Source organism: Etheostoma cragini, chromosome 10, assembly GCF_013103735.1.
Source record: "Etheostoma cragini isolate CJK2018 chromosome 10, CSU_Ecrag_1.0, whole genome shotgun sequence".
NCBI lineage: Eukaryota > Metazoa > Chordata > Actinopteri > Perciformes > Percidae > Etheostoma > Etheostoma cragini.
The window spans coordinates 3,421,736-3,437,953 of NC_048416.1; the positions used below are offsets into that span (position 1 = coordinate 3,421,736).

The following is a 16,218-nucleotide window of genomic DNA, read 5'->3' on the forward strand; positions in this document are numbered from 1 at the left end:
AGGCAGACTTACATCAAGTGTACAGAAGACTGTAAAGTAGGGGTGTTCGACGTTTTTCGGGCCAAGGACCCTTTAGCTCTTTTAGTACTTCACTGTTTGTTTGCTTTGTTTTTGATTGTTGTATTTTACGGTGTCTTTGCTTTGCATGTGTATGCTTATGTAAAGCACTTGGAATTGCCTTACTGTATGCATGCATTCTACAGTGTGTTGATAGGGGTGGAACGGTACATGTATTCGTATTGAACGGAAACAGTAAGGGCATGCATGAATTTACACGGAGAATACACTGTATAAAAATAAATAAAATTTACATGCAAAGGAATCAATGTTATGCAGAACTTATGTAATGCACAACAGGGACATCTAATCTGTAACCGACCACTGTACCAAACTGCTACCGAACCGTGATGTCTGAACCGAGGTATGAACCGAACCGTGACTTCTGTGTACCGCTCCACCCCTAGTTGTGTACATCTGAACCTACAGTGCATGTACCTGATATAGTGATCAGCACGTTGAGTCCTTCCAACACATCCATCTGCTGAAACCTTCGTCTGCTGATGAGGGAGTAGACTTTCCCCTGACCACTTCGATCCAGCAGCCACAGACCATTCTCTGTCCCCACCAACAGATTTACACCTGCACAACACAACAGACACACACATTACAGCCCGCACCCAACATGCTGTGTCATGCATCCCTCGACTGTATCTGTATAGTGGTGCAAAATGCTAAATATACAATAAACATGTTTGGAGTCTGCACTCTGTCAAGAGGAGGCCACTGTCCAGAAAACTATTTCAATAAAGACTGTTTGCCTAGCAAAACAAATTCAAAACATCGCTTTGGTTTCATTCAAACCATCCACACACACACACACACACACACACACACACACACAATTTACGCAATTTACAACTACAAACCCCATAGTCCAGCACAGAGAACCTCAGTGTTGAATTTCTTCTTGTACTTGCGGATCTCTGGAGTGTCGCTCTGCGGACGAATGTTGGTCGGGTTCACGTTCACCACAGAGCCCTTCCTGTGGTTCTCTCTCCTGGTTTGCTCACCCTTATTGCCCACTGCATGGGGACAAAAAAAAAACAATTGTGAAAGGCCCTTGTTTACAAAATTAATAAATTAATACATTTTTTTACAAGACAGCATTTAGTCCTACTGTCATTTGGTCCTACTGTCCCTAAGTATGATAACAATAGAGTATTATAGGCTAGCCGTAAAGAATTGGGTGAATTTAGTGGATAGGGTTAAATAGGATTCAGAAAGGACTTGGGCTTTAAAGAGTTAACAAAGTGCGGTGTAGCAAATGAGCCCGGTGTCTGACAGGACCCAACAGTAAAACTGTGTCCTCTCATGGAAACTACTTTGTAAGTATGAATGCTCTAATGTATGTTAGTGTATTATTTATGTGAGTGGATGTATAGCATGTAAGTGTGTGTGTGTGTGGGTGTCTGTGTAAATGTACTGACCAGGGCTCTGTGGTGGCGATGATATGGGGATCAATCTTGGATCAATGAATGACAGGAAGGAGGAAGAGGAAGATGAGGAGGCGTTTTTACCGGTAGGACTGCTGACGGCCTGATGATGTACAACAAGTAAAAAACACGGTTTATTCCACACCATCATTGTTGTTGATTGATTATGGCGATTTATGGCTTTATAGATCAGTGACAACAACTCTTCCACCTTCTAACATCACCAACAACCCTCAAGTTCTCTTTCAAGCCTTAATTCTCCAAACATCACTGCTTCAAAAGCAATCTTGCGTCTTAATTTGAACGAGGACAGATTAAACCCAGTAAGCATATTTATAGCTCAATACTACTACTATTACTGGGAGTATTAAGACACCCTCTAGTGGACAAATGTAACTAATGCAGCTAATCACTTCTTAGATTTGGACAATGATTTTCAAATGCTCATGCACACTGCTCTCTCCTCTGTTAAGCCTGCTTTTATTAAAATGATATTTCTTGATAATGTCAAGACAACACTTAAAAAAAATCAGCTCAGTGAGCTTTTACTTTCTCAACCATTGTCAACACAAGGCACAATGATTTCCTATTGTTGACTCGGACGATTAATCATTTTAAAACTCTAAATTGTGATTTGAAAGAATGATTAGCTAATCGCGAAGACCGCGTTGAATCAAACGTGAAATCTTTATTTGAATGTTTGGTGTAACACTTTTATTAACGTTATTTTAGTCCTCTATTATTATATTTACTATATACTGTTTAATGTCCAATTTCCAGCGGGTTTTTGATTTATTTTGTATTACTTTATTTAACATGATCGTAGTAGAAGGTGAAATTGAGTTATGTTATAAAAGTTAAATTGTTATTGAAAAATCTGGCAGTAAAATTGCAATGTGATTTTTTTCTCCCAAGTTCAGCCCCACTGTAGATGTTTTCAAATGTCTTCAACTAAAATATTCTGTCTGTGTACCTGTGTCTCTCTGATTGCAAATTCCTCCAGATAAACTCACATGTAGGTCCTGGTGTGGGGGGGATCGAGGGGCTGTGGGTGACTGCGAATAGTTGAGTTCCCGTGCTCGCTGCTGCTGGCCCAGTGCATTGTGGGTAGGACTGGAGGAGGAGGTTTTCTGCAGAAGGTCTGGTAGCAGGTAGGTATCATCTGACCCTATCCGAGAAATCTGTAGGGCAGTAAGAGACAAAGTGTAACCTAAGGGGGGGCTGTTGTGATCAAGGTAGGAATGACCCCACAGGTTCAAACACCTGTGACCCCCTCCCAGTGGAACAGAGTATGGCTAAATCCCAAGTCTCTTGTTTAAAAGCTCCTCGCTTAAAACCGGAAGTTGTTATTGAACTACATTGTGAAGGCCGTCTCAAAGCTCATAATCTTGCCCTGAGGAGCGAGGATGGAGGGATCTCTGAGGAGCTATTACCGAGGAAACATGAGAGCAGCCTTCAAGGAAACCATGCAGCCATAAGCCGTGCTAACTTCCCCCTTGCAGGCGATGCATTCAGGTGACGTTTCATCTTTCTTAAGAGACATTTCCCCTGTTTCCTCTCTCCTCGCATGATTTCCTCATGTTTCTCTCATGCCTTCTTGTGGGATTTCAGTGGGTTTATTTCATTACAGGCAAGAAAACCAAGAAAAAACCAAATCCTCAACAAACATAACTTTTAACATGATGTTACATGATTCAAATAAGTAGGAAGGAAGGAGTAGAAAGAAGTACCTACCACCTTTTTCTATTTTTGTACTTTAGCTACAATTTAATTCTTCACCTAATTGAATATCTGTATATCTATATACAGTAGGGTAGCACGATATTGACAAAATGAGATATTGTGATATTCATTATAAATACTGCGATATTGATATTAATTTTGATATTTTTAAACATGTAAAATTACAAAAGTTACAGGAAAACGCATCGAAATAGATTCAGAAATTAAACAAGTTGTCTTACGCAGGGTTTATTTCAACAGATCAAACTGGACTGGTGCAATATGAATAAAAAAATAAGGACAACGTCTACAGAACAGGACATGTTTCACTGGTTGGACAGTATAAAAAATAGATAAAGAGAACAGGACACAACTTTTTCATCTATTTCATCACTTGCACCGCCACTATGTCAAAATATGCACACACGTGGTACGCTCCACAGGGTTTGTCTCGTAATGGACTCGTGCACTAACATATGCATGTGGCATGGTAATTGGCCAATGAAACAGGATCATTACAGCGTTTCAGGAGGTCTCTAAATAAAACACAACTAAGGCACGCAGCCAACAGCGCTCCACAAAATAAACTAATTTTGTATCAGTTTTTGAGACACTATCAATATACAGTTTTACCATAATGATATTGAGTCGATATATCCTGCACCCCTGCATACACATGCATATATACATTCTTACATGCACATATAACTTTTTTTCTTTTTTTTCCATGATGGACTAAAATGCAAGGAAGGGAAGCAAGTGAAGGAAACGTGGATTCAGTTTAGCAAACTGAGACAGTGTGTGTGTGTGTGTGTGTGTGTGTGTGTGTGTGTGTGTGTGTGTGTGTGTAGGGTACCTGGTTAAGATTGTGGTGAGGTTGCAGTACAATGCCATCAGGTATTCCTCTAAAGTACTTTCCCTTTCCATTGGACAGGCCAGACCTTGAACAACACAGACAGGTCGAGATTATAGACCAGAGCCTGACTGCAGGGACTGCATTTATTAGCTGGAAACAGGATCAATACATCCTCAAGATCAACGGCAACGAAAACCAGGCTCATTAACTTGCTGGGATCAAAAAGGAAACCAGAAGAGACATCATTTAGGTCAAAAATAATAAACATTGTAATCTATTTACTCTCGCCATAAGCAGGCATAAAATGCATTGCATCAAGGTAATAATCCAAGTCACTTTAAGGGCATGGATTTTAAGCTTCCATTTGATGTTCAGTTTTTTTGTTATGCCAGTTAAATGTGTTTTCTGTTTAACTTAGCCTTGGTAATCAGAATAAACATTTGCCTTACAGGCTTTCTAAATAGTGGAATTCTGAGTAAATATAAGAAATATTTTACCCAAACCTTTCTCTGATTCCTAATGTTGGTTTCACAACCCATCTTGCAACAGGACATGTTTCATAAAAACGATGTTTGACTCAATTCTTTATCAAAACTGTTCCCTGTCAATGTGGTTTTCAGTTCTTTGGATTAAAAGGAAAGACTGGTGCACTGAAATTGGGAACTTTTTTTTTTTAACATTATTACACGCATAAAGGAATTCTAATACTGATGAGGAAGCTCTCACCTGTTCCTCTCTTCATCATCACTGCTGCCCACCTCGTCACTGGATGAGGAGTATTCTGTGGCCTTGTTAAGCCGACTCAGAGCAGCTCTAACACCCTGCGTGACAGAGTTGAGGGACAATATGTAAATGAGGCAAGGTGAGTCCAAAGATCAAAGACAGAGCGGAGGGAGAAGAAACAAAGAGGAGACTTTTGTTAAATGTGATTGAGATAAAGAAGCGAATACAGAAAATGGATTCTACATCTAAGGAAGAGGGACATACCCAAAATATTATACTTGAATGTAGAAGGGGAATTTTGTGTTTCGTGATGATACTGCTCCTCATTGTTAATCAAGATCATAGCTTGATTTTTCATGTTATATAATGTTACATAATGTTACTGTCATGTCTGCTAACACACGTGAGGGTATGCAGGTCGACATGTGTACTAGGGCTGCAGCTACCGAGTATTCTACTGATTATTCCATTAATAAATCCAATATTATATATAATTTGATAAGACATACTTTTGCTTTATAAAAAGCAATAGTAAACAGTGGTTTGTTTGGCTGAACATAGAATAGGTGGTGCCCTAACCTGCCTAAAGAATATTTACACTTTTCCCATAATGCACGTATACATATTTAATATTATTACATGTTTTTTTATGCACAAATTAAAAATTTAAATTCAACATTTCACTGGAAGTGTATTTCATTGATTTCACATAGCAAAAAATGTATTGATTGATGAAATATACAAAAGAGAAAATATGTGAGGTTAGGGCTGGGCAATATATCAATGTTGTATCAATATTGCAATATAAGACTAGATATTGTCTTGGATTTTGGATATATCATAATATGGTAAGTGTTGTCTTTACCTGGTTGTACAGGCTGCATTACAGTAAAGTAATGTCATATTCTGAACTTACCAGACTGTTCTAGCTGTTCTGATATTTACCTTTACCCACTGAGTCATTAAATCCTTTCTGGAGAATATTTATTAATGAGAGCGGATGAGCTCTCATCTCAATAAAAATCATCCGTGTGGAAACACAGTGGGCTGTATATAGTTAAATGGATTATACAAAGCCCAAAAATTGCGTTAATGATTTTTAAGTGACAAAATTACTCAAGGAATCGTTTGAGGCCTTATGTGTACAACGTATGGCGAAAAAGCAACCCTTAATTTACTTGTGTATGTCCACTGGTCACGTTTTCTTGTGCTCTCCTGTGCTGCTGGAGACGGTGCTGTAGCAGAGGACTCTCCAGTTTGATGTAGCCTACAATTCACACACACACACACACACAATTAGTATAAGTTGTGAAAATAGCAGCAGGGTGTGGTTGAGCATAATACTGGTCAGTTATAATGAGACTGTTGTCAACAACATGATCATTAATTTGGATTTGTGTGTCTGTCCACCAAATTTATGTAAATCCACTATCCCTTGAGGGAGATATCTGACTCTTAAAGAACAACTATTATATAGCATTTTCAGGATAATACTTGAATTTTGTTTTTGTACTAGAACATGTTTACATACTTTATATTTTTAATACTGTCCATGGCTGCCGCACCTGTATTCACCCTCTGTATAAGACACTCTGTAATTCCCATCTACCCCAACATGTGCAGGCAATCGCAAAAATCACACAGGGGTGTGATTTTTGCGATTTTTGCTCCAGCCTTCTCGATCTTATACAACAGAGCCATCACTTAAATTATTTAATCGCGATTAATTGCATTAACGTCATAGTTAACCGGCAATTAATTGCACATTTTTATCTATTCTAAATTGTCTTCGTCCCATTATTTTTTCTCTCATTTTAATGCTCTTATCAACATGGCAAAGTGGATTGGCTTGTATTGTGCAAATGTATTTTTTTTCTATTGAAAACAACATGGGCACATGTTAATGTGAATTAAGCCTACTGTAATGTTCAGTTTCACACTAACATTCTCACTATGAGCGGTCATTCACACATTGAGCAAATGATCTCTTACGCAGTGTAACACTGTCCATCAATACATACAAGGGTGAAAAAAATACGTTGACCGGGGCGAGATTGGCATCAGCTGTGTGCTTGGCCATCAAGTGGCATTTCAGTCTGGACGTGCTGCGATGATAGCTCAGTTCACAACGACAACACAGATCACTTTGGTCATGTCATTGGAACATCTTGCAACTTTAAAAAAAATAAACTTTCCAGCTTTCAGAATCTAATCGGCGTCCATTTCAACGTCTCGTGCTCGCCAATCACTCAAAACGTAACGTTACTACTCTTTGGCCGTGTGAGCGCCGTGGCTGTTGTTTCTCTTCTGGTCTAGCTAGATCCGGTGTGGTGTTGTAGTTTTTCTAACTTTACTAGTTGTTGCAACAGCATGTGTAGAAAAACGACAACGTTTGCTGGGCCAAAAAGAACGTTAATCTTGCAATAATAAAAAAAACGTTGACTACGTTAAAATGGGTTTGTGTTAACGCCGTTAATAACGCGTTTAACTGACAGCACTAATAAAAAGCAAAGCCCGTCTTCCCAGTTTGTGGCTCTTGAGATCCATCTGTGTAAATCTGGAGATGTGTCTCCCAAAGCTTATCCAGCCTTTGTTTAACCAACCCCCGATGTACACTACTTTCAAGATGTTTTATGTTTTTCCAATATAGTGAAGTCGATTCCTGGGATGGGCAGCAACCATGGAGGTCTAACTGCCCAGTACACTTGTGCGGCCACACCTGCCTCTCCAAGTCCCACTTTCTCCCCCTTTTTGGTGATGTTAAAACAAAAAAAACACTCTTACTTTCCCCTGATGCCCACTCTGAAGTATTATCCGGAACTGCTTTTGCCGGGTGTTCTTCTTTATATCCCCACATCTTAACAACATACTGCATCGCAAGTTTCTGTCGTCGAATTGACAATGGCATCTCCCCCATCTCAACCAGTAAAGCTGGAACTGAGGTTGTAAGAAGGGCCCCACAACATAACCTCAGATCCTTGGTCTGTATTACAAACATTACATGCTTTTTTAAGTTTGATTCAGCTACTGTTCCATAACATATACAGCTACAGTCTATTCTTGACCTTAATATTGCTCTGTAAACCATTAGTAGTCCCTGTCAGCACCCCATGTACTACCTGAGAGGGAACACATTATATTTATCACTTTCGCACACTTATTAACATTATTGATCTGTTTTCCCCATGTTAGCCTCTCGTAAAAGTGCACTCACAAGAATTTGAAATCCTTAACCCTTTAAATTGCTTTCCATACATAAATAAACCATTACATTCCCTTTTCATGTTACCAAATATGACATATTTTGATTTAGGCCACGTTTACTGAATACACAATTCGCCAGTCAAGACTAGACTGACACAATTAACACAGCTCACAATTACCATAGCCCTCATGGATTTGTCTAAAATGCCTCATTAATTGAATGTGAAAATCCAACATTATAACATCGAACCTATGACAACAAACACTTTAAGTCCATTAGCAAGTCATTACTTTTATCTGTCTGCTGCCTGGTGCTAAGCAGTTGTACAGTGGGTGTTTGGAGCTATGCAGTAAAGTTGCAGTAAACAAATCAGCTGAAAGACTGCACATACACAACTCTGTAGGAGGTGAGAGAAACCGAGAGAGAGTTAGGAGATCATTTATATTGACCACTCATATCCCAAATGCCCTTTTGATATACACACAGTCATTTGATTACAGCAGCCTTAATGTGTTGACAAATGGTGGTCACATTAACGGATGTTTGGCATTAAGTTGTTTGAGACACGGCCACTAGATGGGACCAGAATTCTTCTAGTCCTGGACACTGGCTTCAAATCTCTGCTGCAGTTCTGAGCTAAAAAATGATGGCCACTGTCCTTGCAGCACATACCGAGAGTTTCTGGAAAATATGTCAAAAGAAGCAACACCTTCCCTGGTTACTCTAATAATATATACAGTATATATCATCGCTGCAGACACCCTTTCCAACAACAGCATACTTCAAAGAGGAAAGCTGCTTTTTCTCAGTTCATGAGCAGATAAAAAGCTTCTTTTTTTTTTAACCACAATACAGCTGTATGAGTCTCTAGGAGAATCTCTGATCTGTGGCTCCAAATAAAGAAGGTCGAGGCCCGCGGCCAAACTGAGTGGGAGGCATCAAAATCTGTTTCCTCTCTACCACACACACACACACACACACACACACACACAAACACACACACACACACACACAGGGAAACTTTGAAATACTAAACATATTCTCCACAGCTTCCTCTCTTCTTTCTGTCTCTTACAGCCACAACAAGAGCTTTCTTGCTGCTACGCAAAGATGACACAGAGAGCGGAGCTTTGAAACAGATGAGTGGCTTCTTTCTCTCGAGACACGCAGGTAGCTTTGAACTCATTACTGCGCTGCACCCTCTCGCTGCTTTATACTATAGTATTACTATACTATATATATACTATATTATGATGTACTGGCTGTTGTGGGCTTTGGCGTGGCTGCAGAAAAAGATAAATGTGTATATGCATTTGTGCATGCATGTACTGTATGTATGCATGTGTGTATATGTTAATGCATTAGGGGTGCACTATTCAGAAATGCCACAATTCAATATTGATTTTTAGGCTGAATATTTGATCTGCTATGTGATAGTATACATGCCATTACAAAACAAAAAATTAAACAATTTCAGAATCGATTCTGAATCTGTAGAACCGGAATTGCAGTACAAATGTGAATCAATTTTTTTGTAAACTCTTAGTATGCATGTGTACATGTGTGTGTAAATATGTATATCCGTATGCATGTATAAGTATATTTACATACAAATAATTAAATTGATTCATATTTAACTAAAGTACAAAAAAAGAACCTTTTCTTTTTTGTACTTTAGTACAACCAACCCATTTGCAACTAATACTCATGAAAATAACATTTACACTATTACTTTTACATCTTGAATGTTGTATCATAGAAAACAAGACTGTATATGCTCAGGATACTGTTATGAATGGATAACTGCAACAACTGAGTTTTATTATATTGAAACCCAAACAGAGAAATTAAAGGGTAATTTTTTTTCCCAACTGGGACCCTATTTTCCTATGTCTTTGTGCGTAAGTGACTGATAGGAACAACAATCTTTTAATTGGTCGAGTATTAAGCGTAATGCAATGTAACCCTAAGGGGCAAATGTGCATTGTCAATTTTTTGCCACTGAAGGTCTCAGATTATTATTGTAAGGGTCAGTAGTATGGAAAGGATCCCTACAGAGATACGTATTTTTAAAACCTCTTTAAGACTTTTCTGTTTAACCAGAAACAGCTTGCAGGTCTCTAGCGCTAAACCCACCAGATTCCACTTCAAAAAATAATACAGGCACCTGGACAGCTCACCTGGTAGAAATATATACTCTTAGCATGTATAAAGCAAACATATTTTCACATGTAAAATTGGTAAGCTATGTGTTTATTTCAACTAAAAATAGAGTTGTGATGGTTGGAAAAAGTGAAAATCATAGTTTTCCTTTGTTTCTGGCAGCTCGGAATAAAGCTAAAATTACTCTTTATGTACTGTGGCTTTAGCGAACACAATTACACAAATATTGTTATTTTCAAAAAATAGGATCTCACTCTTTAACAGAAAGGGCAGCCTCCTTAAAAATCCTTTCCATAATTTTGTCACACACTCAGAATATGAATCTCAGAGCCTATCAGTGGCAAAACAAGCAACTTATTGAAGGTAAATACAAGCTGCGCAATTGCCCTATTTACTTACATTGTAGCCAGTTTCGCCGTTTCAGCGATCTGGCTTAATACTGGACCAATATCATTGTCCATCAGTCAAATAGACACAAAAGCACCAGAAAATAGGGTCCAGGTTGAAAAAAAAAAAATTTAGTTAGCCTTTAAGTCTCATTAAAACGAACTACAACAAAACTATTCCCTTTCAGAAGCCACCAGAGACGAAGTAACTACTCATTTTATATCTATGAGCGTGTGTTTGTAACTGAGCGAGGTGCTGCACAGACCTGGGTGGTTGCTGCAGCTGGACGAGACTCCATGAGACCCAGACCGTCCACTCTTGTCTGCAACAGGCCCGGGACTGCCACTAGATGGAGAAAGAGACACACATACAGAGTGACACAGATGGAGAGTGTAATACACATTGTACACTTCTATACATTTAGATCTTGAGTGTATCCTTCACACTGCCACTGCAATGACCCGATTGTCTCGGCATTAAATGTATCTAATAGAAAATAATCATGTATAAATAAATAAGGTTCCCTCTTGCTGAAAGGATAACTTTTGGGTGGGACAAAATATCAAAACGGCAATATGTCATTGTCCTTCTTCGTGTGATCCGAGAATCGATACGCTGGCGCCAAATATGGATATTAAAAATAATGAAATAAGGAACTTTCATAGATTTCACTGCTCTCAGCATTGCTACATCATGGCTCTTTCAGGTGGCACTCGACACATGATGAGGGAAACTTGAACAAAAGTTAACTAGCAGTAGCCGAGTTGGATCAGCGGGTAGAGCAGGCGCACATGTACAGGGAGGTTCATGCCACGACGCAGAGGTCCAGGGTTTGACTCAGACCTCTGACGATTTTCTGCATGTCGCCCCATTTCTCACCTAGCTGTCTTATCAAATAAAAGGTGGAAAAGTCCCAAAAATAATCTTAAAAAAAAAAAAGAAAGACGCCCCCACCCACGTTTCACTCCAAAGTCTGGACCCCTAGTTGCCCTATAGTTGACTCATTTTAATTTACAGACGGAAAAACTTGTTGGACTTATTTGTGAATGAAGAGAGTAAACACTTTTCACAGGCATTTAGTATTTGTGGTTGGACGGATATCGTGATGTAGCACTATGGGACTGTCTAGCAGAATTGCTGTATCGTGATATTATCAGTATTTTGAGGCGTGTATGTTGTATCCTATCGTGAGATACCCTGTGATTCCCAACCTTAGTTACGAAACAATTTAAGGACAAACAGACGCTTTGTATATTATTTAGCTGCATCGCAATGCCCACATATTTGCGGCTAAAGGTGACCAGTTTACCTGATACAGTATATATAGCTAAACTAGCTGGTGAATACTCCCAAAGTCAAGAGACTACTCATTGTTATGAGTCAACGGTGTAGACAAGAAAAATCAAATGCATCAATATGAGTCAGTGGACGTACTACCTTATTAACAAATCAGCTGGTAGATGATTTTGATGATTCAATGTGTACAACATGGCCTCTTTTTTAAATTGACATTGTCATTTCAAGGTTTAACAACGTTAAAAGTCTCAAACTGACTCATTCAGTCACCGTATTTGTCATTGTGTAAACTAGACTGATTCAGCCCATTTACACAGTTTGTCAAAAACAGGAAAAACACATGTGTGAAGTGCCTGGCCATAACAATGTGATGTGCAATGACTAGCTAGCTAGAAACAAAACTACCGTGGTTAAAGGCGTACTAGTTGTTTTTGCCCTTTTTGGTTTCTGGGAAACAACCTCTAAACAGAATATTTGACATGTTGACACTGTATAAAGTCGTCATGGCCAACTTGTTAGCAAACAGTTGCCTATTTACATATCCAGCAGACATGGAGGTTTCAGGGTCATTTGGAGTCGTGTTTCTGGCCACCTGACAAACAGAGGTAAATATTCACTTTCTTTCAATATCTGATTTTCTCTCCACCTACTCCTGAGGGATATATCTGGCACTAAATGATCCTCTTTGTTCACTAGCTAGCCCTTTGTGTGTTTGTCATTTGGAGATGAACAGGTACCTCACAGTAGGTTTTTAGAGTTTTTTTTTTTTGCTGAAACAGCTGACTGCCTGAACTATTACTGTGACCTGAAAGATGTAAAAAAATAGTCTGTAGAACTAAGTGTGACTACAGAGTCAGGGGATGATTCAGTTTCATCCATTGTCAACCGAAAATACAGATTTTTTATATATTTGTTAAGCTCATGACAAAAAGTGCCACTACTGCATGTTATTGGCTTATGCACAAACTAAAGGGCCAACCTTCAAGAACGGCACATATCTCTGGGTTGCGTGTTCAGTGTGGGTCAAATATGGGTAAATGAAAACAAGAGAAAAAAGTATAGAAGAGAGAAGACAAATAATAGAGAAAATATATAAACATGACAAATAAGACTAAAGTATGCACACACAAAAATAATTGGTTATTAAAAAAAATAAAAAAGGGCAGAAAAAAGGTAAAAACAAAAACACTGAGTGTAGTTGTGTTCTACCTCGAAGCGGCCCTCTTGTGTCCCATCACCAGCTCTCTACAGTAGAACTTCGAGGTTGTGCGTTCTGGGACCTGGAGCAGAAGAAGAATCAATTGCACTGACTTGACAGAAACACATAGTTAGTGAAACTTGACAGAAAGCACGTATTAAGTGAATGCACAAAGACTGTCTTGATTACTGGTTTCACTTTTTATACGTTTGAGAGGGGGCTCTTTACGAGGATCTCACGTCTCGCCAAGCAGGGTTTCAGCTAATTATAGGAAGGAGTTTGCAGTTGTGAAACCTTTATGTACAACAATCTCTAAACTGCCTGAAAGGGTGTAGATCAGAGTACAGTAAAACCTTTAATAACCCACCGCGAGATATTTATCACTGAGAATCTAATGAGACCATTTTTGGTTTTGCCATTTCTTAACATTGCCATGTTGCTCCTTTAAACCCTCCAAAGCTGTGTCCAAATCTCACATGTGGTGTGGACATCTGATCTGACTCAGGGATATTTCCTAACCTTTTTTCAACAGTGTTGCATTCACTGTTAGTCAGCATTGGGAAATCAATACCAGATCAATCTGTGTAAGTGTTGCAAAGCACTTGGCTCTTTCGACACTTCACTCATTCTTCTCAAACTCTCAGTTGTACCGGCCAGCTGGTGACTTTTTCACCTCTCATCTCCTGGGTCACATGGCCTACTTACAGAGAGGAAGACGCACCCAGCAGAGCAGGAAGTCGGCTGTGGGAATACCTGTCATCTTTCGGACCAGTTGCCCACATCCTGCATCTGGCTCCCCTGAACATGCGCGCACACACAGTGAACTCTGTGTCTGCTGTTTCCTTTCTATTATTGCGACACACCCATGATATCAAAATGAGAGCCTTTCATCGTCTCGAGATATTTCTCATTACGTTTGGGAGAACAAATTGACAATCTGTGAATAAATGTGTAATCTGTGAATATAAGCTACATTCCACTAAAAACAAAAATAAGTAAACTCACAAAAATCATTTGCAAATATAAAACGAATCTGCAAAAAAAAAACATGACACATGCTTTTCATTTATTTGTAAATTTGTGTCAACACCTTTCTAACATTTGCAACTTTTCAAATGGACATTTTGTGGATCCAGGAGACTGAAATATCAAACAGTGTTACACTATTTAAACTCATGTAAGATTATTTTAAATGCCTGGCTTTGCTACAGCAAATTACCAGCAAACCATATTGGGTCCCCAGAACAGAAGAGTTTTAAAGCCACACCAGCAGCAAAAAGCAGCCACCATACTACAAGCACAGGAGAGAGTACAGAGTTATTAACTGCTCTAGCAACTCCATATGGCCTCCAGTTAGTTAAATAACATAAGACAGCCAACAGACAGCTTTATTGGGCTCCCCTCCTCTCTCTGTTGTAGTTATTAGCTGTTCTATCAACTCCATATGGTGTTCTGTTAGTAAATACATCTAACAGCCTATTCTGTTTGTGAAACACCAAGTCGGGGAGCGGTGAGACTTGACAGGGTGAACAGGGTGTTTCAATAAGTAAGGTGTGTTAATCATAGAGATTTTATCAGTTAAAGGGCACTTTATAACAAGCCTTGAGGTAAAGCACAACCCCTCTCCTCCCCCAGGCAAACACACACGGTGGGAGCAATGAGTTACAAAAGTAATGCAATTGCAGTGATGTGTTGCTTATTGTTGTAACGCCGTAATAAGTGTTTTGTTTCACCAACACTGCGAAACCTTTCAGCACCAAAGAAAGAAAATCTGTGAGTAAAAGAGAAACGTTCTTTCCTGTTGCAGCATTTTCGATAGCTGAGATGATTCCAAAGACTGTTTCTTTATTTATGAGATGGACATACAAGAGTTGCTACGCTGCATTGAAGCGAGGTGCTGTCCCGCGGTCGGAGACAGAACCAGAGGCAGTACGGGCAACATCTGTGTCCCACAGTGTGGATGAATAAAAGACCAGACTCTGTAGATCCCGTGGTGTGATTCACAAGCTAACAGCTCACATTTAACTTCCACTGTTATTTTGGTGAAAGTAACTCAAAAGTAATGCAAAAAGTACTGTAAAGCATTACAATTCAAAGACAGTGATATTGTAATATCACTAATTACTCAAATGACAGAAACCAGTTACTTTATCTTAAATCTATTACATTTTGGGAGTAAACTGCTGTATACACACAAACACACACACGCACACACACTGTGCCAACTGTTTACTGTGTGCGTCACTTCCTTCGCTTGCTACAACCACAACACAGGATGCTTAGCACACACAACCACGTAATGCCAGTCTCATGTGATGCAGGCTACATCTTGGGACTGGCATGACTATGACAACAATTTCCTCTTTCGATTGCTTACATTTTTGCCTCGTCTATGTGACTCATCCAACCTGCTGGCATGTAACCCTAATGTGGCATCGAGCGGATAATAGGCCTGTCGTTGCTCACCTTCGGTGGCGTCCCAGAGTCCCAGAAGACATCATCAGTTGGGGACGTAGGGGAGAATGGGGACAACGGGGAGATGGCCATGTCTGACATAGAGCTGCTGTGAGGGGCGTCTCGACTGGAGCGCAGATTGACATTCTGCAAAAGTAAAATAAAAGGTTCACCCATGGTCATTTGTTACTGTATGTCATACATTATCACGTTTAGCCGCATTCAGATTCATCTGTAGTTTGAGTGGTAATGGTATAAAAATAGGATCATGTGTATAAAAACAACCTAACACCCATAAATGAAGCGGGTAATAGAACATATTTGACTAGATAAAAACACTGCTTAAATATATGAAATAGTGGAAGAGCAGAGCAGGATACATTCAGTAGAGAAATAGTGAGCACATGTGGTGTGGTATAGTTTTTAAGTTGAATTATAGTTCTGTGTCATGGCAAACATTTTGAGTTACAAGACACCACAAACTTATTTAGCAAACGTATTCCGGTGTGTGTGTGTGTGTATATAAACGTGTATACCTGGTTGAGGTGAGCTCTCTGCAGGGCTGGAGTACAGGGACTGGAGCTGCTCCCCGAGCCCAGCCTAGAGGGCATCTGGCTGGGCAGACCAGCAGCCAAAAGCAGCCTGGCTAGGTTTGATTCCTGGAAGTCCATCTAAAAGATAACACACATGTAAGGTGTGTGTGTGTGTGTGTGTGTGTGAG

The 16,218-nt window shown here is 39.4% G+C and overlaps 1 protein-coding gene and 1 long non-coding RNA gene across 4 annotated transcripts in view; one reads left to right on the forward strand and one right to left on the reverse strand.

Moving 5' to 3' along the window:
- The window catches only part of si:zfos-2326c3.2 (misshapen-like kinase 1), a 72,722-nt gene that overhangs the window by 9,387 nt on the left and 47,117 nt on the right, over window positions 1-16,218 (reverse strand). For all 3 annotated transcript variants that reach the window (XM_034883097.1, XM_034883098.1, XM_034883096.1), the window contains 11 exons: window positions 16,034-16,168; window positions 15,510-15,644; window positions 13,055-13,125; window positions 10,815-10,894; window positions 5,973-6,061; window positions 4,798-4,892; window positions 4,072-4,156; window positions 2,507-2,674; window positions 1,488-1,596; window positions 927-1,082; window positions 496-639 (listed from right to left, as the gene is read on the reverse strand). In XM_034883097.1, coding sequence (XP_034738988.1) covers window positions 496-639; window positions 927-1,082; window positions 1,488-1,596; window positions 2,507-2,674; window positions 4,072-4,156; window positions 4,798-4,892; window positions 5,973-6,061; window positions 10,815-10,894; window positions 13,055-13,125; window positions 15,510-15,644; window positions 16,034-16,168 — 1,267 coding nt within the window. The remainder of the gene's footprint in view (window positions 1-495; window positions 640-926; window positions 1,083-1,487; window positions 1,597-2,506; window positions 2,675-4,071; window positions 4,157-4,797; window positions 4,893-5,972; window positions 6,062-10,814; window positions 10,895-13,054; window positions 13,126-15,509; window positions 15,645-16,033; window positions 16,169-16,218) is intronic.
- LOC117951423 overlaps window positions 379-16,218 on the forward strand; it is an 18,399-nt gene continuing 2,559 nt past the window's right edge. The window contains exons 1-2 of the long non-coding RNA XR_004658187.1: window positions 379-463; window positions 5,724-5,725. This is a non-coding gene — a long non-coding RNA (uncharacterized LOC117951423). The remainder of the gene's footprint in view (window positions 464-5,723; window positions 5,726-16,218) is intronic.